Source organism: Triturus cristatus, chromosome 2_1, assembly GCF_964204655.1.
Source record: "Triturus cristatus chromosome 2_1, aTriCri1.1, whole genome shotgun sequence".
Lineage (NCBI taxonomy): Eukaryota > Metazoa > Chordata > Amphibia > Caudata > Salamandridae > Triturus > Triturus cristatus.
The window spans coordinates 852,012,995-852,036,942 of NC_140581.1; the positions used below are offsets into that span (position 1 = coordinate 852,012,995).

The 23,948-nt window shown below is 48.8% G+C and overlaps 1 protein-coding gene across 3 annotated transcripts in view; it reads right to left on the reverse strand.

The window, feature by feature from the left end:
* SMARCA2 (SWI/SNF related BAF chromatin remodeling complex subunit ATPase 2) overlaps positions 1 to 23,948 on the reverse strand; it is a 1,761,756-nt gene that overhangs the window by 92,541 nt on the left and 1,645,267 nt on the right. For all 3 annotated transcript variants that reach the window (XM_085632958.1, XM_085632957.1, XM_085632956.1), the window contains one exon: positions 21,799 to 21,934. In XM_085632958.1, the coding sequence (XP_085489084.1) occupies positions 21,799 to 21,934 (136 nt within the window). The remainder of the gene's footprint in view (positions 1 to 21,798; positions 21,935 to 23,948) is intronic.

Sequence of the window (23,948 nt, forward strand, 5' to 3'; positions counted from 1 at the left end):
AGATGAAGTCGTTTCGGATCTGAATCTTGTTCCACGTCGAATCTAAGGAACCACCCACAAGTAAGCCCTTAAGCACCCTAAGGAAAGGGTTGGGACGATTCAGGGGTTCCTCCCACAGGAGGGGCTAGACAGTGGGGAGGATTCTCCCATGTTCTTTGTCCAGTTTCATGTGGGAGCCAACGGCTTCCTGAACTGGTTCCAACCGGAGTATGCAAGGAAGGCACCAAATGTGCCCATCAAAGCAGTCTTGTAGCTCTGGCAAGTGCCCCCACCCTGACCCAATACACTAAGTCCTGTCTGGGAGGTGGTCACACCTCTCTGTGACAGGAAACCTATTATCCTGCCTTCCCATGCTTGAGCTTGGCTCAGCAGCAAGAGGGCAGAATCGCGTTTCTGATCAGCAGCAATGAATAAAAGAAGATAGCGCACACCTAATCTATATAATCATACTAAGAGTCAAAATGTACAGCAGCCATAGTTGGTGTAAGGGTCTAGAAGACTGGTACCGGGAGCACTGACGGCCTCCCGGAGGAGCTTTACAGTACATGGACTCATAACGCCATCATCGCTTACGGTGTTGGAGGTATGATTCCAACATGTTTGATACCAAACACGCCAGGGCCCGTTACAGCAAGTTTAAAGTTAGCCACTGCGTAATGACGCATGGCCACTCTATGTATCATAATGACTGATGCACTTACAATACAGGAGAATGGACTCCGTGGATTGTAGGGGTGTCTTGCTCATGCAGGGGTACCTTCACACTTATAGCCAAACACCCTGCCTTCAGGATTGAAAGGCCTGCCTTAGGGGCAACTTATAGGTTTTAAGTGCAGTGACCTCAGATATAAGGAAACTTATATCTGTCGTCAGTGGTGCTAGCATCAGCTTACACATGCTGCAATGTCAGGCGTGCAGTCACAATTGGAGTGGTCACCCATGGGTGGCATAATACATGCTTCATCCCATGGGGGACCCCCTGGTGTACCTATGCCCTGGGTACCTTAGTACCCTATACTAGGGACGTACAAGGGTACACCAGTAGCCAATCTGGGGTGTACCCAAGTACTCACCATGATCCAATTTAGGGAAGAAGCACAGAGACTATGGTCCTGATTAGCAGGATCGAAGCGGGCTAGTCAGAAAAAAATGACACTAGCAAAAAGTGTGGGTAACCATGAAAGCAGATCCTACTTTCCTACAATGGAAGATCAGAAATCTGGCCCCATTTTGCGATGATCATACGAGGACGCAGAATCATCCCTTGCAGAGTCCGTAATCCCTAGAAGCTATCAGCGGTGGGATCCGAGCACCTGGAAAAACTTTGATAGTTGAGAAGCATATTTTTAGACTTTGCATCATTATAATGCCTGCAGGGGAAAGTTTTGAGAACCCAGTCTCTTTTATAAACTGATCTGTAGGTGGGAGCTGAACCCATGTCAAAGTATAAATGAAGGGTATATACATACCGATACACCACCTAGTAGCTGTGCATCCGGGTCTCTCGCATGTGGGAATATCGCAGGCGTTAGCAAATCTGTTAAGGTGTGGCTAGCTTCACAATGGGGGAACCACCTTTGTGATCATGGTATTTGTAAGGTTTTTAGTATTAACCACTATACCACACACATTCCTCCCCGACAGTATGCTGAAAATAGAGGGTCCAAGGACTGTCTCTGAATGGTCCGGCATCATCCCAGTCATGCCACAACTATATAATATATGATGTTGACGATGCTGTCAACGACCGCCGCTAGACTGCTGATGAGTTCGGACACCATCAACGACATGGTCACAACCCCTATCAACGACCGCTGGCATCGACGATGACCGTCAGAGGTGAAGGTGGAACACTATATAAGATGAGGAGATGATCAACGGTGTGGTGCCGATGGGGCAGTCGTAGAGAGAGACATGCACAGATGTCGATGAAGACCTTGTCAAAGGGATGGCGCTGTAGACAAGGCAATGGTGGACGTTGTAGTTTGATGGAGCTGACGACGCCAATGCGTCGATGTCGTAGTCAATGCCAACGTCACTGGTGTTGTCGAGGCAATGAAGGCCTTACCTTTAGGCACTGCTGTCAACGGGTCTGTGGAGCATTTGAAAAAGCGAACTCAAGGAGGATAAGTAGGAGTTGCAGGCTCCGACAGAGAAGTTCCTGAGGGAGACGCCTTTGCGTTTTCCCTTTATACTGTCCTTTTGCGAACTGTGATGAGTCTTTCAAGAACTTTTTGAGAGCACCTGGAGTACCTTACTCCTTTGACGTTTTCCTTATTTTATAATTGCAAAGGTAGTTATTCCTTTAGATGCCATAAGAGTAGCCTTCCCACTTAACTGATGAGGGTGGAGGCAATGAATATACTCCTTGAAAGGAGTACCGGTATGAAGGCAAATATCGCAACCACAGCCACATGGTCTATAGAGCCCTTTTTAAAGGCGTTTCCGTAAGTGTAATAATGAAAGATGAAGATTTAAAATTAACAGTTGGTATATAACTGAGCAGAGCTCAGGGAGACTTCACACGACATGCAGTGAAAATCTGAGGGACTCAGCCTCTGTTGGCAGTGTTCTAGAGGGTGCTGTTGCCTGATTGGTTATAGTTCAAGTTTGCTGCTTTTTAAAAAAAGGACATAGATAGGCTACTAAAGTGGCTTTGAATTGCCATTATAGCCTATTATACAATTACATACTGCTTTATTATAGTACTGTGGGACTCCCACTTCGACAAAGGGAAATGATTCAAGCATGTGAATCTGTGAACCATCCAATACTGGATAACAGAGAAATTCCACTGTAGTTCTCAATCAGAGGCCTCAGGTGTCATAAAAAAGAGGAATCACACAATTAAAACCAACCTTGCCAAGATGTGTGTTTCAACAAATCAAAAATGGCCAGATGCTCTTCCTCTTTTTCTTAGCACCAGAAGTACCAAAACCAAAAGAACACATGACTTTCCTTCAGTAATGCATTTTCTGGTATCTAGCTGCGGATTGCTCACATTTTGAATATCCTCCAGATGTCAGACTGGATCCAGAACCTCTGCGCAGGTTGGTGGTGCTATGTCGTTCCAAACAGACGCAGTTCCGCTCCAGAAATGACATGTACTGTGTATAAGCAAATCGTTGTGACCATAGCGCAGATTCCTAGACTTGGGATCTTGTTCAAGGATAGAGGCCACCCACAGAACGGAGAGGGTTGGTGAGGAATTTGTGGCTGGAGCCTCTACCAAAAAGAGAGTTACTGAAGGTGAGTAACTTTTCCTTCTGATGGAGACTTCTAGCAGCAGATTCCTCACCTACCGAATAGATACCAAAGCAATACCTATATGAAGGTTGGTCTGTGGATGGAGTCAAACCAGAAAGTCCGGCAGGACTGAGCGGGCAAAATGTCCCTCTTGACGTACCCGACTGTCCAGACAATAATGCTTTGTGAATGTATGGACAGACACCCACGTAGTCGCCTGGTCAATGTCCAGGACAGGGACTCTCATGCAATGCAGTGGTAGCAGCTTCAGTGTTATTAGGAGGAGCATGCAGTCCTTCTAGGGGTTGCTTTTTAGAGAATACATAGCAGCTCTTAATGCAGAGCACAATCTAACAGGAGTTGTTTTTCTTCTGTACAGTCATGCCTTTTTTTTTGCTCCAGAGAGCATCACATAGAGCTGAGTATCCAACTAGTGTTCCTTGATACAATTTATTTTAAAGGTCAGCGCTCTCTTGGGGTCCAAGTGATGGAGTCTCTCCTTCTCCTTAGAGGGGTAAGGCAGAGCATAAAACACAGGCAAGATGATGTTCTGACCAATGTGGAACGGCATCACAACTTTAGACAGGAAGGATACTCGTATCCGTAAACCAACTTCTCTGGGAGGGGGGCGGTATATGGCAGGTTGACAGAGCCTGAAGCACACTCACACCCTATGCCAATTTTATTGTGACGAGGAAGACTCTCTTGAGGGATAAAGAAGACGCAAGGATCCCATGTGAAACAGCTCAAAGGGAGTACACATCAGAAACCTAAGGGCCTAGCTAAGGGTGGCTGTGGCATGACAGAGGGAGAGGGAGAAATCAAATGTAAACTTTTTAAAAAATGAATGACAAATGGTGACTTAAACAATGAGGACTGATCCAGCAACCATAAAAAAGCCAACACAGCTGAAAAGTACTAGTCCCTAGAGCAGAGCTTTGCTGGGCCAGGGCAAAACAAATAACACAATGTCTTATTCCTCTGTCTGCAGGGGGTCTATCAGCCATGTACCGCACAAAGCCACAAACTGGTTCCAACGACAGGTGTATTCTGTTTTTGTCGCGGGACATCTGACTGCGAAGAGGACATCAAACACCTCAGGAGAAAGGCTAAAGTTGTTCTGCTGTCGCTGCTCAATTTCCAAGCATGAAGGTGGAGATTGCTAAGGCACAGGTGCATAACCCAGCCTTGCTGCTCCGAAAGCATACCCTCCAGGACGAGCAGCCTGAAGTAGGATGGATGCTCCAGCCCAAGAGTTCTAGATGCCATACTGTCTGTGCCCAATTCGGGGACACAAGGATGTCTTAAAGCCCAGTCAGTCCTGATCTTCTCCAGATCTCGGGACAGGACTGGTATTGGTAGAAAGAGATACCAGAGTCCTGTTTCATTTAAGGCAGAAAGGTTCTCCGAGCAGAAGCGCAGACATTGAATGTTCTCGGTGGTGGTGAACAGATTGAGCTAACGTTCTCCCCATTTGCGGAAGAGACCTTGCACCTCCTCCAGGTGCAAATGCCACTTCCTGATCCATGAGAGGATGACTGCTGAGTAAATCCACCCGGGCATTCAATGGTCCTGCTAGGTGGCCGACCAGTAGGAAAACACCTTGGTGTTTCAGCCATTTGAAAAGGTGCAGGCCACCTGGCACAGGGTTCATGACCCTGCCCTGTTTGCTGCAGTATCACATGGTGGCGGTGTGATCCGTGAGCACCTGTACCAGCCTTGTCTTGATGGACAGAAGGATGGCTTTCCAAGGCAAGTGGATGGCCCTCAGTTCCAAAACGGTGTATATGGAGCCAGTCCTCCACCAGAGGCCACTAATCTCTACCTGTCTGATATAGCCACCACAACCTGATGCTTCAGTCACCAATGTCAGCTCTGAGTGGGGATGGGAGAGGGGGTCTGCCGCTGACTTAATCGAAGTCCAGCAGCCACCACTGCAGACCTATCGCAATCTCCTCCGAAATCTGGACATGGTAGGAGAGCGCTTGATGTTGGGTCCAGAGGGATTTCAGATCATACTGAAGAGGTCGCATATGCCACCTGGCAAGCTCGACCTGCAAGATGCAGGCGACCATCAGTCCCAGAAACCTCAGAGTCGACCTTGCTGAAAGATCAGGATTGGGATCATGGCCTGAATGTCCTGAAATTCTTTCCTGTGGGAATGGTACGAAACCAAACCGTGTCCGGAATGGCTCAGATGAAAGGGAATGTCTTGGGAGAAGTCAGGCAAGACTTCTGCATGTTGATAGTGCACACCAAAGATGACAGGATGTTCACCTTCATATGGAAGTGGTTGACGACTGAATCTGGGCAATCATCGAGGTTGGGGAAGATTGGCACCCCTGACCTTCGGAGGTGTGCGGCTACCATAGTCATCACTTTTGTGAACAGCTGAGACTTAAGAGGAGCACAGCAAACTCAAAATGCTCTTACGCTACGAACCGCAGGTAGCGCCAATGGGCTGGCAGGATGGGAATATTGAAATGGGCATCCTGCAGGTCTAACACCATTATCCAGTCTCTAGGGTCGAGGGTAGACAAGACCTGAGCCAGTGTGAGCATTTTGAATTTCTCCTTGAGGAGGATTAAATTGAGAGGGGGCATGCCAAAGCCCCCCATTCTTCTTGGGCACCAGAAAGTGTAAGGAATAGCAAACACCTCCTACTTCTGGCATATGTACCCTCTCGATAAGCACTTTGGCCAAAAGGACTTGTACTACCTGCTGCAAGATGGAAAGATGGTCCTCCGTCAGTCATTGGGTGGACAATGGTAGGTGCAGTAGATAAGAAAGGAAGGGCAAGGTATAGCACTTGAAGAAAATCTGGAGCGGCCACCTGTTTGATGGTATGAACTGCCAATCCAATAACTGGATAGGCATCAGTGGATTCTGCATCCCACAAGGTGGCTGTGACCTTGCAAGGGACACTAAAGAGGTTTGGCAGGTGGGGTGGCTTTGGGGGTGGTGAACTGGGCGGCACGCTGACCGTGGCCATGGGGGTACCATGCACCAAGGTCTCTACCGACAAACAGCTGGGTTCCCTCTCGGGGTGGAAGAGGCTGGTGGCAGGGAATGCTGCAGCCGAAGTCACAAAAGGAATGCTGAAGTGATGAGGGCGAGGCTGAGTAAAAAGCCACAGAGAGCGGGCGGTAGCCCTACTTACATTGAATCATTTAAGGGCAGAATCAGCCTTGTCCATGAATAGGTGAGTCCCGTCAAATGGCATGTCAATCAGGGAGGACTGGACATTGCCTGAGAACCCAGTGAAGCATTGCCACGGATGTGGACGTATGGCAACACTTGTACCAAAAGCCAGCCGACTGAGTCAGTTGTGTCCAAGCCACAACAAATCATGAACTTGGCAGCATCAAGGCCATCCTGAATGGCAGGGAAGAGATTTGGGTGAAGATCCTCAGGAACAAATGGGAGGCTTCCACCACCGAGTCCCAGAGGGCAAGAATGTAGTGGCCTAACAAACGAGAGGTGTTAATGGTCCTTAGGGCCAAACTGGCAGAGGAGAAAAGGCATTTTCCAAATGTTTCTACTCACTTCAATCCCATATTCAGAAGGAGTGGTTGGATAATTAGTGTTGGTCTGGCTGGTGGAAGACTGCACCAATAGCCTATCCAGAGAAGGGTGCTGTGCCAAGAAGGCAGGGTTGCCCGGGATCTGGCAATCTGTCTGCTAACTAGAGAGCAGATCACGGCTTGGCCCAAGCCACAGTAGAGTATGGATCAAGGCCTCATTAAAAGGCTCAAAAGCAGTCTGGTCAGGCTGCTGTGCTTCCCTAAGGACATTTCGTCCTCACTTCCTGTAGGAAGGTAGGATATTCTAGCATGGTTACCCCCACTTTTTGCCTGATAACAGTGTGTTTATTACCTAGTCTGCTAAGACCCTGCTAATCAGGACCCCTGCAACTGTGCTCTCTCCCCTAAATTGGTTCTGGTACTTTTGTACCTTCACAATTGGCTATTGGTGCAGCAGGGCATAGGTACACCAGGGGTCTTCCATGGGCTGCAGCATGTATTGTGCAACCCATTGGAGCCCACTTAAATTGTGACTACAGGCCTGCCATTGCAGCCTGTGTGAGTTGGTGCTTGAAACTCTCATGACAGATAAAAGCTTGCTGATATCTGAGGTCACTGCACTTAAAACCTATAATTCATCCCTATGGCAGGCTCTTCAGTCCTGAGGGCAGGGTGCTTGGTTCCAAGTGTGAGTGTGCCCCTGCATGAGCAGGACACCCCTACAAACCCCAGAATCAATTCTCCCGGCTTTGTAAGTGTGGTCAGCCATTTAGAGACAAATTGGACATCAGTCATTACAAGAACTATATAGTGACTGCACCGAACCCGGTCATGTTTGAATCATACCCAAACATCGATTCCGCTTCTGGAAGTATGATCCCATGTACTGGGGGTTCCCAAGAGGAACCCCCTGTAATATCGGTAACAGCCTTTCCCTGTTTTGACTGCTTTGACGGGCGCATTTGGTGCCCTCCTTACATACTCCGGTTCGAACCAGTTCAGGAACAGTTGGTTCCCACTCTTGTGCGAAACTGGACAAAGGACATGATAATATCCTCCCCTCTGTCCCGCCCCTCCTCTGGAAGGGAACCCGAGTTCTCCAAACCCTTTCCTTAGTGTACTTAAGGGCTCACCTGTGGGTGGGTCCTCAGATTCGTTGAGGGACCAGACTCAACCTTGAAGCTATGTTGCTCTTCAATTGTCTGGACACTTGGACTTCGACTGGAACTGAGACTGCACCAAGGAAGACTCCTGCTACTCCTGGTGTCGCTGTTCTTCAAGTTTTCTGCGTCATATGTGTCTGTGCTTCATCCAGGTTCTTAAACAGACCTGTGGGTATCGAGGACACCCGAAGAAATTTCCCTTGGAGTGAAGGAGTCACTACCCTGCATCTACAGATACTGCAAGAAAGCTGACTGGTCTGCTGCTCCTGTCGTCCTACAGACTTCCAGAGGCCCAGCAACACAGGTGGTGGTTCTGCAGCACCCTAGAGGCCTATCTTATCTGCAATTTGGAGGACAGTATCCCTCGTCGGGGCAACTGGATGCTTTTGCGACTCCTGTGCCTTCGGCCTGTGGGTCTTCCTGAGGGTCTTCTCTTGCTTCCGTGGGCTCTCCTGCTTGCTCGTGGCCAGCTCTGACTCTCTGCTTTTGGTGAGTCCCTTGTACATTGCTGGTTCCAACGTTTGCTCCTCTTTGCTTTCCACACCAGTTGAGGCTACCAAGGTTTGGTTGTGCTCCCGTCAGACACCGACCACCTAGACTACAACTTCTGACGTGCGGAAGCTTGTGAATGGCTCCTGGTCTTTCTCAGCATCGCCTGGACCTCACAGCTGCAACAACAAAGTCACTACTGTCCCTTCAGAACCTCTCAACATCAGTGGGAATTGTGGTTCCGTACATCCCGGTCACCTCTGAGTGGCAGAAACTCTGACCCCTCTGGTTGCAGGTTCTTCACTTCAAACATCCACCCTTAGATTCCACTTGAATCCTTCACAGTCTTCTCCAAAGGCATCTTCTTCGAAGTCTCCCATTGTTGTCTGCGGCAGGTTCTGATGCCACTCCACCTGAAAGCACCTGGCTCCCCTGTTGCAGGTAACCTGGTTCCTTGGGTGTCCACGGGAGGAGTGGCTATCCAAATGTTCCGTCTTCCGAAGGGTCCTTCTTTTCTTAAACTGCAACCGCGACTTTTCCATTGGACACGCGGCTGTGTTTCCACTCTGCACACAGTCTCCGTGGGGTTCCTGAGTACTTAACTTGGGTGGTTCCTTGGGTCCCCTGCTCCTTTGGGTCATCTGGTCCAAGTTCCGTTCTTCTGTGCAGTTCGCATTCCACTTTATTAGTATATGGTTTTGTCTACCCCTGGAGACCACTGTATTTTGTGCTACTTACCCGATTGTTCTTCTAAGTATTCTTGTGTGTGCTATCGATATCTCCGGGAAGGTGATCTACCAATGTGTTAGTGATTGTTTCATGAATAAATAGACATTTTTACCTAAACACTGTGTGGTACGTTTTCATTTAACTTATACTGTTGATTAAAGTTGGTAAAAAAAGCTGCTTACACTCCTTCAAGATAAGTCTTAAGGCTGCTCTCCAAAGCCACCACTTTGAGAGCTTTCAAAGGTTATCAAAGACCACTAGAATCACCATAAGGGTTGCCTGGATTAGTGCAAGGTGCATTACTTGAATAAGTGTGCACCTTATACTAAGCCAACCTCATACACTTCCATAGTGGGATGCTGTAGGCCGAGGACCTCACCTGCCCTACGCATAAGCATGGACGCAGATTCTTCGGTGGCCAGGCCAGGAGAAGAGAAAAGGACAGACTCAGGAAAGCTGTCTTACCTATTGGTGTCTTGCAAGTCCTCATACCAATTGTCATCAGTATGGGCTGAGCAAACTCATCACACTGATTCTGCTCATTATCTGAGTGTGAACCAAAAACCAAATGTAAGGAATGATATCTGCCTGGTGGTAATGTTTGTCAGTCAGATTTGGTTGTGACGTCAGTCAAATTCGGACCAGTGTCACGTTGGTATTGGAAAAGATGATCGGGCCACCTCTTTAAGTGGCAAATTCAGCATCGGTATCGATCTGCTCAGGCAGCTAGTGGGTATGGGTGAAGACGGCGGCGTCAGTATTGAAGCCAAAGGTTGAATTAGCACAGAGGGTCCAGCTGAAGTGGCCGGGTGAACTTGCTGGCGGAAATCCATGTGGAGGACCTCTCAGCTCCATAGGGTCTGAAGGTGTACCAGACTGAGTTGGTAGGGTACCGAAGAGCCAAAGAATAGCTGAGCAAAATTGTTTGATTTGGTGCAGCGTGGCTAAAGGCCCTGGAAACTCGGGCTGTGCCGGAATCGGCTCAGAAGTTGGCAGACTTTGGTAGCAGAATAGGGATGTATGGTGACATCCACGTGCGTGCTTCATCAGGGGAGCTTCAATTTCTTCTCTGTTCGGTGCTTACCTGAGGATTTGGAATGTGACGAAGACAGGCTTCAATGGAATGTGACGAAGACAGGCTTCAAGATCAGCTCCGTCGACTCCAGGAACTAGAGCAGGTATAAACCTTCAATTGGGAGCAGGATATGGAGCAGTCCCGATGCTGTGTCTTCTTGTGGTGGTGATGTAAAGTTTCACCACAGGTTCCCTGATGGCCTTCGGGTTCATTGACAAGCAATCCCCATAGGTCTTGGGAGTCCTGACAGGCAAACCTGATGAAGATACGCCACAGATATGTTCGCCACAGTCCTTACAGGGTCTGAAACTGATCATCTTAGGAAGTGACATCCTTGACAGTTGAAATTTTGAGAAAAACACTGACAAAAAGTTGGTACAAAATAGTCTTTGAGAGACCAGAGAAGCTTCGGATTCACGCTGAGAGGCGCAGAAAGAAAGGAATTGCCATCACCATGCTGCAGTGGCACCTTTATAGGTCCCGCACATCACTTCCGCAGTGGAACGATGTCAGGGCAGAGCCGCATAGTGCCACCCTTTCCGGCGAGCAGAAGTACTATTGAAAAGTTTTTCGATCCTGTCTGATGCCTGGGGCAATATTCAAAACTTGTGTAATCTGTACCTAAAAGTCTATCAGAAATGGAGAAGCAGTACAGTGGAATTCTATCCAGGTTGCAGGGCCTCCGTCAGGACATTAGTTTTGAGTTACATAAGTCTTAATGAACAAGTTACTTACCTTCGGTAACGATGTATCTGTAAGAAACATTAGTTAGTTAGATTGCTCACCGTAGAATATCCCCAGGCGTCAGGCTGGATCCGGAAAGATTTTTCGTCAGCAATACCCCTTGCGCGTCGCTAGGCGTCGTCTGCGGCTCCGCGTCCGCCGTCGGCGTCGTGCGCCGGAAAGACGTCGAAGTACTTAGATGCCGCCCTTGAGCGCTGACGTCAGTTCTTGTACATAGCTTTCCGCGCCAGGAATGCAGAGCCATGCAAGAGACCGACACTGGTGCCAAAAAATCTAGGGCCCTAGAAAGGATAGCCTTAACCCTAGATGTCGGTTCGCAGAACGGGCAGGATGGGTGGGTCGGTGAGGAATCTAACTAACTAATGTTTCTTACAGATACATCGTGACCGAAGGTAGGTAACTTGTTCATCTGAAAGAAACACGTTAGTTAGATTCCCCACCTTAGAATAGATACCCCAGCAATACCAACCCTGGTGGTGGGTCTGTGAACCAAGATCACACCAGAAAGTCCTGGAGAACAGAACGGCCAAAGAAGCCATCTCTACGGACTTGGCTGTCCAGGCAATAATGCTTGGCAAACGTGTGCAGCGAGGCCCACGTTGCTGCCTGACAGATGTCCTGCAAAGGGACTCCCCATCCCAGGGCAGTAGTAGCCGCTGTGGCCCGGGTGGAATGGGCTCTCAGCCCTACAGGAGGGTCCTTTTTAGCTAAGGAGTAACAAGCCTTTATACACAATACGACCCACCGTGAGATGGTCCGCTTGTGTACTGCCCTTCCCTTCTTAGCACCCACGTATCCAACAAAAAGCTGATCGTCCACCCGGAACTGTTTAGAGCGGTCCAAATAAAAGGACAGCGCACGTTTTGGGTCCAGACGGTGGAGCCTCTCTTCCTCTTTCGAAGGAGGCGGAAGCAAGGTGGGCAAGGTGACAGATTGCCCGATGTGAAAGTGAGTTACCACTTTTGGAAGAAAGGAAGGACGAGTCCAGAGGACAACCTTGTCCGGATGAACAGAAAGAAAAGGAGGCTTAGACGATAAAGCCTGGAGCTCACTGACCCGTCTAGCCGAGGTGATAGCTACCAGGAAAGCAGTCATAAGAGTCAGAAGACGAATGGGACAATTGTGAAGAGGCTCAAAGGGAGCGCACATCAGAAAGGTCAAGACTAAATTCAAATCCCACTGAGGCATTACAAAGGGGACAGGAGGAAACATGTGAGTAATTCCCTTAAGGAAACGAGAAACGACAGGGGATTTGAAAAGAGAAGGCTGATCAGGAAGTCGTAAGAAAGCAGAGATAGCTGATAGATAACCTTTCAAGTTGCCCAGAGCAGAGCCCTGCTGGGCTAGAGAGAAAAGAAAGAGGAGAACCTCAGAAAGAGGGGCGGAAAGGGGATCCACAGCCTTTGCTGTGCACCATGCCACAAATTTGTTCCACCTGCAGGCGTATACCGTTTTAGTGGAGGGACGCCTGGCTGCCAGAATAACGTCACAGACTTCAGGAGGCAAGTCAAATGGCATCAACTGTCGCCGCTCAATCTCCACGCATGGAGGTTTAGACTGGACAGGTTCGGGTGGAGAACCGTCCCCTGCTGCTGCAACAGAAGGTCCTCCCGAAGAGGCAGTCATGTTGGAGGATCGATTGACATACTGAGTAGCTCGGGATACCAGTACCTTCGTGCCCAATCCGGAGCCACTAAGATGACTTGGGCCCGGTCGCGCCTGATATTCTTCAGCACTCTGGGCAGAAGGGGTATAGGCGGAAAGGCTTACAACAGACCGCAACTCCACTCGTGACGAAAAGCGTCCCCGAGCGAGTGCCGCATTGGAAACTCCAACGCGCAGAACTGCAGACATTGCGCATTCTCTTCGGTCGCTAATAGATTCAACCAAGGCTCTCCCCACTGCCGAAAGAGGCCTTGCACCACGTCCGAGTTTAGGCGCCATTCGTGATCCATCATGCACCGGCGGCTGAGTTAGTCTGCTCTGGTGTTCAGAGAGCTCATCAGATGTTGAACCACCAGGGTGATGCCCTGGTGTTCCAGCCATGTCCAGAGGCGCAGAGCCTCCTGACAAAGGGTCCACGACCCCACCCCGCCCTGTTTGTTGCAATACCACATGGCGGTGGTGTTGTCCGTGAACACCCGCACCACACTTCCCCGGACAACGGGAAGGAATGCCTTCAGTGCAAGTCGGATCGCTCTCAGCTCCAAAAGGTTGATATGGAGCCGAGTCTCCGCCGGAGACAAGAGTCCTCTGATCTCCGCCTCCCCCATGTGGCCCCCCCATCCCAGGAGGGACGCATCTGTCACTACTACGTGGGGTAGGGATCTGCCGCTGACCCAATCGCGGTTCGTGAGCCACCACTGCAACTGCTTCGCAGTGCCCTCTGAGATCAAGACATGGTCGGACATATTGCCACGATGCTGGGCCCACTGAAACTTCAGGCCCCACTGCAGAGCCCGCATTTGCCACCTAGCGTAATGCACCTACAGGATGCAGGAGGTCATCAGCCCCAGAAGCCGCAGCACCAACCTGACCGAAACCCAGGATAGAGGCCGAAAGATGGGAATCAGAGCCTGAATATCCCGGACCCGCTGCTCCGGAGGATAGGCCCGGAACTGCACCGAATCTAGAACCGCTCCGATGAAGAGGAGCTTCTGGGAGGGTCTCAGGTGTGACTTCGGCACATTGATGGAGAACCCCAGCAAATGCAGGAGGTCAGCCGTAGTCTGGAGGTGGGAGACGACTGCCTGGGGCGAGCCTGCCTTTAACAGTCAGTCGTCGAGATAGGGGAAGACTGGAACCCCCGATATGCGCAGATGAGCTGCGACCACCGCCATCACTTTCGTGAACACCCAAGGGGCACTGGTGAGGCCGAAGGAGAGCACGGTGAATTGAAAATGCTCCTGACCCACCGTGAACCGCAAGTAACGCCGGTGGGCCGGCAGGACGGGGATGTGAAAATAAGCGTCCTGCAAGTCCAACGCTACCATCCAGTCTCCTGGGTCTAGGGCAGCCAGAACCTTAGCTAAGGTGAGCATCTTGAACCGCTCCTTCCGGAGGAAGGCGTTGACGCTCCTGAGGTCCAAGATAGGGCGTAGGCCCCCTTTCCCCTTCTTGGGAACCAGAAAGTAGTGGGAATAGCAACCACGACCTACTTCTGGACCAGGAACGCGCTCAACGGCCTCTTTGGCCAAGAGGGACGTAACTTCCTCCCAGAGAAGATTCAAGTGATCCCCCGACATGCGGTGGTACTGTGGTGGCATGGCTGAAGGGGTCGCCTCGAAGGGGAGGGAGTAGCCCCTTCGGACGATTTGCAGCACCCACCTGTCCGACGTGATGGAACGCCAGTGGAGCAGGTGATGGCGAACTCTGCCGCCCACTGGCGTGGAATGGGCCTGAAAGCTCGGACTAGGAGGGCTCTGAGGCGGATGCTGCCGGGGTGGATATGGACTGACCGGCACGTTGTCCTCCAGTACCGCCTCGGCGGAATTCACGTCCGCGACCGCGTGCAGGTTGGTTCTGCGGCCGGTGGCTAGGCGGACGTGAGGAGGCGCCCTTCCTTGGCCACGAAAGGGACGAAAGGCGGAAGTTTGTGGCCGCGGGGCCGAGGGACCCAAGGACTTGGCCGTAGCCTGGGAGTCCTTGAAACGAGCCAGCGCACTATCCGCCTTCTCGCCAAAAGGCGAGTGCCATCAAAGGGCATATCCATGAGGGTACTCTGGACGTCCCCCGAGAAAGACGTGGACCGTAGCCAGGCGTGGCGACGAAGCGCCACCGTGGTCGAAATTGCCCACCCCAGCGAGTCCGTGGTGTCTAGTCCACACCGTATGGCATGCCGTGCTGCATCTCGCCCATCAGCAAGCGCCTGGGTGAGCCGTGACCGGGCCTCTTCCGGACACAGGGGCAGCACGTCCTCCACCGTATCCCACAGAGAGTGGGAATAACGGTCCACGAGGCAAGCGGTATTCAAGGACCGCAGACCCAAACTCAGGGAAGAGAACAGCTTCTTTCCGAACTGTTCCAGCCTCTTGGATTCACGATCCGGAGGAGCAGACGGGAAGGAGGATTGGGAAGTCGAGGCCTGGATAACCAGACTCTCGGGAGTGGGGTGTTGGGACAGAAAACTGGGGTCGCCCCGAGCAGGGCGGTGGCGCCGGGCCACGTTCCGATCCACAGGAGGTACTATGGAGGGCTTGGACCAGGTGCCCTGCAGAACGTCTATGAGTGCCTCATTGAACTGCAGCAGAGGCTCTGTGTAGCTTGCTGACGGTTGAAGCACTTCTGTGAGGACGTTAGTCCTCACGGCCACAGCAGGCAACTCCAGCCCAAGGGCATCGGCCGCCTTGCGCAGCACCACTGAAAAAGCTGCACCTTCCTCCGAGGCCACAGTCGGAGGAGAGATGAAACCAGCGTCCGGGGAGGTGTCCAGACCACTGGCATCACCCAGTTCGTCTGCCCAGTCCTGTGAAAGGTCGGCTTGTCTGGCCATAGGGTCCTCAGACCCCTCCCAGTCGCCCGTCATCCGATTCCTGATAAACAGGAGGAATAACCGGAGCCGGGCGGTAGATGAAATGCTCATGCATCGGCGTTGGATGCGGCGTCGAGTGGCGCCGCACCGGCGCCAGGCCCGGACCGGGGCTAAACCGGGGAACGGCGTCGTCCGGGGACTGGATCCCTCGGGTACCTGCGGCGTCGGGACGAAGTCGTTGACGGCGCCGGGGCCGGAGCCGCCGGCTCGCGAGGTCGCCCAGTCGAGCCCGCGGGGCCCGAAGGCGCGCCGGCAGGCGTCGACGGCGGAGCCAGGCCCCTCATGGCAGAGAGGAAGGCGCTGATCTCCGCCGGAGTCGCGTCAGTCCCAGGGACCGGCAGGTATGGAGACGGACGCGGCTCCTGCGGCTCCGACGGAGCCGCGGGGGTGGGACCACCCTGACCCTCGACCTAGTCGCGTGACCGGCGAGGGGAGTCCGAAGAGCGGTGTCGCCTCTTGGACTTCTACGAGCGCTTCGACTTACCCGAAGACTTCGAGCCTGACGAGCGATGATGGTGACTGCGGCTCCGGGACCGTGAACGGCGCGGAGCCGAGTGCCGAAGCTCGAGAAGCTTACGGGACCGCTCCCGCCTAGCCTTCGAGGTCAAGGCCTGACAGTCGAGGCACGACTCCGCATCGTGGTCGGGCCCCAGGCAGTAAAGGCACCGGCGATGGTGGTCTGTCACCGACATCAGTCGATGACAGGAGTCACAGGCCTTAAAACCAGGCATCCTACCGGCACCAGAGTCGAGTCAGCAGAAGATCAAAAAGAGACAAAAAAGTTACTAAGGGGTAAGCTCTTCCCGGATCGGCGCTGTCTGGCGCGGAAAAAAGAACCGAAGTCAGCGCGCGAGGGCGGAGTCTAAGTACTCCGGCGACGTCATTCCAACGCACGACGCTGACGACGGACGCGGAGCCGCAGACGACGCCTAGCGACGCGCAAGGGGTATTGCTGACGAAAAATCTTTCCGGATCCAGCCTGACGCCTGGGGATATTCTAAGGTGAGGAATCTAACTAACGTGTTTCTTTCGGATTAGCATTTTACAACAGTTACAAGTGTCAGACAGGACATCAGTTTTAACTTCAACAGTCAAGAATTGCAGGTCTAAAACTTCTGCAGCCCATCTGCTACCACAGCAAAAGAAGCTGATTTCTTTGTAGAAGGACCAGGGGTAAAGCACAATTCATTGTCCTCTAGCCACTGGTGTCCTGAAGGTCCCTGAATATTGTCTTCATCATAATAATAGGATGCAACGTCCAGTCATCTCCAGTATGTCCATGTTGACTTTGAGAAATGTCCTAGGTAGTGGCAGTGTTCGGTCCAAGTCAGAATGAGGTTGGCCTGGCTGCACCAAAGGTTGTGGTGTGCCCCACCTCAACCAACGCCCTGTCAAGTTTGCTTTTGAGTCTGACAAGACAATGGGTTCTTGCTTTGGCGCGTGCGTCAATGTGGAAGTGACCGGAGTGGATTGTGGTGTCAGACTCGAAGTTCGATGTCAGCCTTTGAGTCACGGGTGGATCCCGCAGCAGAGTCAAGAGGCATAGACAGCACTGAGGATGGAACTGCTGATGGTAGCCACACTGGAGGCCCACTTGGATTCTTGGAGTTAGAAGGCATGCCAGAAGGGTGTAAAAGATGCACAACATGGCTTCCTTAGAAGTCTTTACCTTTTGTGGAATCGCTGATCAACCCTGGAATTATAGTTGAATCGGTATGAGCTAAGGAATCGATTCTATGATAGAAGACCAGGACATTGATGTACTCACAAGTTCTCTGTGCCAGAGTTTGGGAGAGTCATAATTCAACATATACTTTTTTTACTTGAACTTACCAGACAATTTGAAATGTGAAGAGGACCCTTTTTAGAAATAGCCTCAAGATCAGAAACACACCTTCCAACCGTGTTTGGCAATGCAGAACTTGACTTTGCGACTCAGCATTACCTTGGAGTCGTGCGAATACCCACAGCATCAGAGAAATACCTTGTGGGGATCTGTCAGATTGTGACAGTCCCTACAAGATTTAAACCATGTAGCCTTTGGAGAGGAAATTTTTCCTTGCATATTGTAGGAAAATATTTTGTGAGAAATCATCAAAAAGATGAGATAAAGTTGAGGGGCTAGCTCCAGATCTCTGTCCAAAGTCGTGGATAGAAAGGAACGGACGCCAGTGTTCAGCGTTGGCGCATATGTCTGGCTACTGCATTACTTGTGGGGCGAGATGAAGGCCACAGTGAGCAGCACAACATCACTTGCTGGCGTGTGAGAACAATGCTACGACAAATCGAAGGATCCAGTCTGGCCACTGTGAGTATTCACAAGCTGAGGAATCTGCTGTTAATAGTATCCATCAAAAAACCTTGCCTCTGTTTTCTGAGGTTAGATCTATAGGTTCAAAGACTTTTTCCTTGGGAACCATGCTCAAGGACAGTATTGAAAGGAAGAGTTGTTACAGTCTTGGTCCCGTCCTCTGAAGAAGCAAATGTGGTCCCTCTGAAGAAGGCTAAGCAGGTCAAAGGACAACACTTCATGAGTCCTCAGTAGAGTCACGAGGACCACTGAGCATCCCAGGTACTCCCTAATCTTCTAAGGAACCCGTAGACTCTGAAATTAGCAGGAAGAGCTAGAGGAACATCCTGTCCAATTCATTATCACGCTGTCCAGACAGTTCAAGATTGTTACCTGTCCAAAATGCAAATTGGTCACTCTTGGTGCTTAGATGTGTTACAAGGGCATCCTTGGGTAGAAATCCCCCACCTTGAGGATGGGATTAATGTTTTTCTAGAGAATTTTCTGCTCAGATGACAAGTGGAAATTGATTAAGGGGATTTTAATCCTGTCAATATAGGACATAATCAGGAATATTTTGTGTCAAAATTAATTCCCACAGGGTCACAGCAAGGATGCAAGAAATGGGTGGGGGTGGGGGGAGAATCTTGTTACCTTAGAAAGATCATTGTCTGATTATTGTCTTTGCCGATCATCTGCACTCTGGATGTACCACTGGCAGGAAGGCTTTCGATGCTGGGGAAATAACTTTTGGCTCTATCAGTTTTATGGCCAATATTAAGGAATATCACCTATCCAAAAACACTTTGAAAAGTCAGTAATAACCACAAGCTGTGAATGAGGCATTGAGAAGGCACATACACAGATAGGAAACATGTCATGACCATCATAAGATCAGAACCGTGGATGCCCAGATGGGATCAACTTTGACTGTTCGTCCAGCAGCTGGTTCCAAAATGTTATTCATGATCCACTGCTTAACTGATAGTGATTAACCCCTCTGTGGAAGGGATGGCTTACTCCAGGTTGGAATCCAAAATAGTTTTATAAACTGAATACTTTTGAATGGTACCAAGAAGGATGTAATGATGTTCATTCAAAACCAAAGATCTAAAAAGGCCCCTAATGTCAGAGAGAGGTTGGACAGATTCTTCTGATATCACAGAAACGTGCCATTGGGGACAGGATTCTGGTAATGAACCAAGGAGTGGCACTGAAGCTAAGCAGCAGTGCCCTGTACTGGATGTTTTATTCTCCCACCATGAAACAGAGAAACATCATGTATTATTCTAGGAAGGGCACTATAAGGAAGCATCCTGCACACTCAGCAAACAGCCATTATTTCGGCAAGCTACCAGCACCTGAGCAAAAAACCTTATATTAATATGAATGTAATCAGGGTGAAGAACTTGTTCAACATGTAATAACTCTGGATGGGACGGAGTCTTTTTCCATGAAAGAAAATAATGGGTGCCGTACTCCTGCTCTCTTTTGAGGACAGAAATGGCTCAACAGCACCGAAAAGGAGGAGCGTCACTACTTCTTGCACAAGTACATGGGATACCGCAAATGTAGTATGGATGAAGGGGGCAGAAGCAGCTGTATAACATCTTTCACCACTGGAAGAAACCATGCATTAGTGGTTATTTGAGTTTAATGGTGGGAAAGGAGGAAACGCCTTTCATTTCACAGAGCACAGTGGACGTCTTAAAAATGGTGTTGAAAAGGTCTACGCAGAAGTTGTTAGAGTATCTTAGCCATGGTAGGGGCAGGGATGGGGTCTTGTACTGACCTGCAGTACCTCCTCTTTGAGGGCCTGGATGGGGCCTTAGTGTGAATGGAATAATAAGTACAGCTTCAATTACACTCAGTGATTTGCCCATGGCTGTGCAGGTCTTATTCTGCTGGAGGACAGCATCCGTTAAGGGACCAAACAACTCCAACCTTTTGAACAAGACAGTGTTGACTTTCTCTTGGGATTCAGGCATGAGCATTGCCATGGCCAGTACGCAGTGTTGGTGGATGTCTCAATAAAGTCCTCGGGAATCAACAGCTTTTGTTCTACAACCTCTTTGGCCTGATTGAGAATTACACTATACCAGAGATGGAAGCTACAGCTGTCTATGAATGCATTGGCTTTTGTTTGTCTGAAGGAGAGCCCTCCCCACCCCCAATATGCTTAATAATTTCTTCTATTTGTCTCCACACACTTAGCCAACTTCTCCAATTGGAAGGATATATCCTTTCCCTTCCAAGGAAGCTGCAATTTTCACCACAAGCTGATCTAGAGGATGAACAGATACTTTGGAGCCTAGTACTTGTTATCCACTATGATGGCAGGCTTGGAGAAACAATTACCCACACATCTTCTGTGCTCAAGTCTCTATGGATATGCTTGGCTTTAAGAGAGGTACTGCATAGCCACCAAAGTGCAATCATCCACTTTCACTAGGGAAGAAACTAATGATAGACTGGGCAGCACTTCCAGAGCCTTGGTCATAAATCAGTGGTATCATATGGTTAGAAGCATGCCTTCATCATCTCCCGTACCACTTTCCAATGGTATCCTGTTGTTCAAGACAAGCCCTCTTGCCACAAGGAGGTTCTTGACTTCCAATAACGATCAGAGCATCCGGGAATCGTGTGAGTTGAGTACTGAGGCTAGCATGAACACAAAACGCGCAGCCAGATGGGATGGATGCTAAAATGGCAAGAGCTGATGCCTCAGAGTTTAAGCTTCATTTTATTACTCCTATGTTTTGGAAGAGATGGATGGTGTGTTTGAAAATGAGGTGAGACCTGCCTTCTTGTGATAAGGCTTTCGATGCACTGATTAGGTGGTGCTCTCCCTCTCAACTGGCAGCTGCTTAGCACCAAAAGTGGATGTGACCAAGTAGGGCAGTTAGGAGATGTGACTAACTGGCAAGACTAGGACTTCAACGTAGACTGCCCAACAGGAGGAGATGGGCTCAACTCCAGGCAGCAAGCCTGCACTGGCACTGGAGTAACACACAGCCAGGGAGGAAGACTCTCTAACAGTGCAAAAGGTCTTCAGGTTAATGTCCATAAGGAGAGACTAAGTTGGCCTTGAGGTGCAACAGCTGCTAGGGATTTCCTTACCCAGTTGAGGAGGTGTTCATAGCAGGATAGAGCATAGTTCCCTAAGGTCCCAAAACAGCTTAATAACACTTTCTTCGTAAAAAATAATATGGCAGGAACAAGATGTCTAGTATACGGGATAACGATACAGAGACTTGATTCATTTACATTCCCCGGCGTTAGTCGTACCACTTGTTCATGGCCAGAAAAGTTTACTTCCATGTGAAAGAGTCCCACGAGGGACGCCTTGCTCCTCAGTATTGCACCTGCTGCCAGGACCGTTTTCTTGCCTCTTGTCTTTTTCTAATCCTTACTATGCATTCAAAAATGAGACGCAGGGATTGCAGGAGACAAATGCTATAGACAGAGTGTTGTGCTGTATGCCTGAAGGAACAAGAAATTACAGGGGAAATATAACAAAAATTAGGCTAGGCCATTTGCAAGCAAACTCGCTGTGTGACAGAAAAAGATTAAGATCTATGTCTTTTAGTTGATAAAGGGGAGCTTGTAAAGGCACTCATTTCACTGGGGCTGGGGGAGTCCCGCATGACGTATGCATTTCACAACTGTATCAGAACCCAAAATAATGCATTCACAGCAGCTATAGAAGCATTTTTTGGTCCTGCCACAAGTGGCAAGTGCCCACTGGTTGAGAACAAGAGCAAAAGCTAGGACATAAGAGTGGCACCAAGTGTTTTTTTTTTAAACTCAATGCCTAAAATTCTGAATTACAATTGCATGAATATACATTACACTACCCCTAGGCACCAGGTAATTTTAAAGAAACAGTCTTTTAACAGTTGGTATGCAGTGAAAGTACAATCTGTGCAATTAACATGCACGTGCTGTAGCTACATTGTAAGTATTAATGGAACACATTAGAAATGTGTACTTTAAAGTGGACTTACATTCAGACTCCGACTCATCCTCGTCTTCATCATCATCTTCATCAATGCTTTCATCCTCACTTTCCTCCTCTTCTTTAACAATCTTCTGCCTTGCACTCTTGAAGACTGATTGTAAAACTATGGAATCTTCATAAATCTGCAAAAAAAATACTAAAACAATTACACACTTTGGCTACACCCAAATATAGTATGGAAACTTATCATTTCTGCAACTTTACTGCCATCTGTTTAAACAACAATGTTCAACAGTGAGATTTCCAATTTAGATATATGTGTGAGATGAAGAGAAGCAAGTATGTGTGCAAATAAAATGTAATTGGTAAATTAAAAATAGAAACATTTCCCATAATAATTGTTTCACTTGGCTAATATCTGGCAAAGTGGGGACTTCTGTAACTGTTAACCTGCTAGAGTATCCAGTAAATACCAGACAAAACTCATGCCACCACATTTGCCTCATACCTACTGTTGGCACGGGTGTCTTACTTCAGAAATTAAAAACTGACAGAAAGGTGATTTTCCAAATGAAAAAAGAAAGAATCTTGAATGGCTTCATTTTACCATTGGTAAACAATTATAAGTTACCAGAACCTAACGTCTCACAGATACCAAGTTAGAACCTAACATTCCCACACCCTGAAAACACGTATTTAAGAGTAAGGAGAATCACAGTTGATGATGGAAGACAATGGTGATGCTGCTTTATCTGAGAACATCAAGCTATAAACAAGCAGTTGTACCTCAATACCCGATTTAAAATAAAAGTGGTATGTTATCAATCACAACTGTCTCCTCATCCATTTGTATGAAGGTGCCGAAAAATAGGTCTCAGTTTCAAAACAAAAATCACAACTATATAAGACAAAACCCAGTCTTTCCACATTAAATAATTATGATGAGTATAATAAACCACCCTCACTAATTTCCATTCTGCATAACCTCTGCCTGTCTGACAGTCTAAAGGGTGACACGTCTTTAAATTCCCGATTTTCCAAACTAAGTCTTGGTAATCAGTGCAATTTACAACCGATTAATGCAAATTGTGCTGTTTTGGGCATTCCAAAATTATTTGATGCAGAGACTGCAAAATGCAGCACCACTCATTCTACTAAAATAGAGGGACATTTAATTCCATGTGTAAAATGTGCAGGTTTCATCAGCAGTTAGGCCAATAAAATATTTACAGAGAGTCTGTGTATACCTTCAAACCAGACCTCTTAAGTGAGCCAAATGTGTAATAATCTACCTCTACATAACAAACTTACAAACGAGCACACAATTCCATTCAAATGCTTAAATCCTTCCTCTTCTCCATTAACTAATCATTCATTAGAAATTTGCTATTTAGCCCAAGACGTTACCATTGTAATGAACCGTATGCCATACAAGCACCCTTAGCATAGCATAACAATTATGGTGGGATAAGGATGAGGGTGCGATTTCGAGTAATGGGTGCTACCAGAGTTCTCACGCAAAAGGTCAGGACCCAATTGTAGCTGCAGCACATGCCTAGTCAGTGGTTTCAATCAGGTATCACCGGGTAAAATATAAGTTTTAAAGGTTTGGCAAGCTTGTGCTTTCAATAGTAATCTATAATCACAGGGAAATAGAATCCCCAAGTCTGGATTTGGCGCAGCGAATCCAGGAAGTGGAAAACAGTATTGCTTTGATCTTGTCATCTTTATATGTATGCAAATTAAAACAAAAGCAGCCAACGCGTGTTTCGCCCAAAAGGCCAGGGCTTTTTCAAGGCTGATTATATACAAACACCGAAAGCATTAATTAGAGAGCGTTGTCTGTCACACAGTTATTTGATTTCTCGACAACCTTTTGAAATGCGAACAAAGACTTACTTATCAAACTTCTTACCTGGTTGACCAGGCGTACAAGAATAATAAAAGAATGAATTATTAACTAGACAAGGATGATCAAGGATTTGGGCCAAGAAGCTTCAGAACCCCCCTCTCCTGGATCCAGGATCAAGCCTGAAGCATCAGGATCATAGCTCTAATGTCCCAGGCTCACTGCTGCGGAGGGAAAGCGTTAAACTCCAATGTATCCAGGATCAGCTCACTGAATGGAAGCCTCTGTGATGGAATCAGGTGGAACTTCAGCTAGTTTACAATAAATCCCAACGATATCGGGAGTTC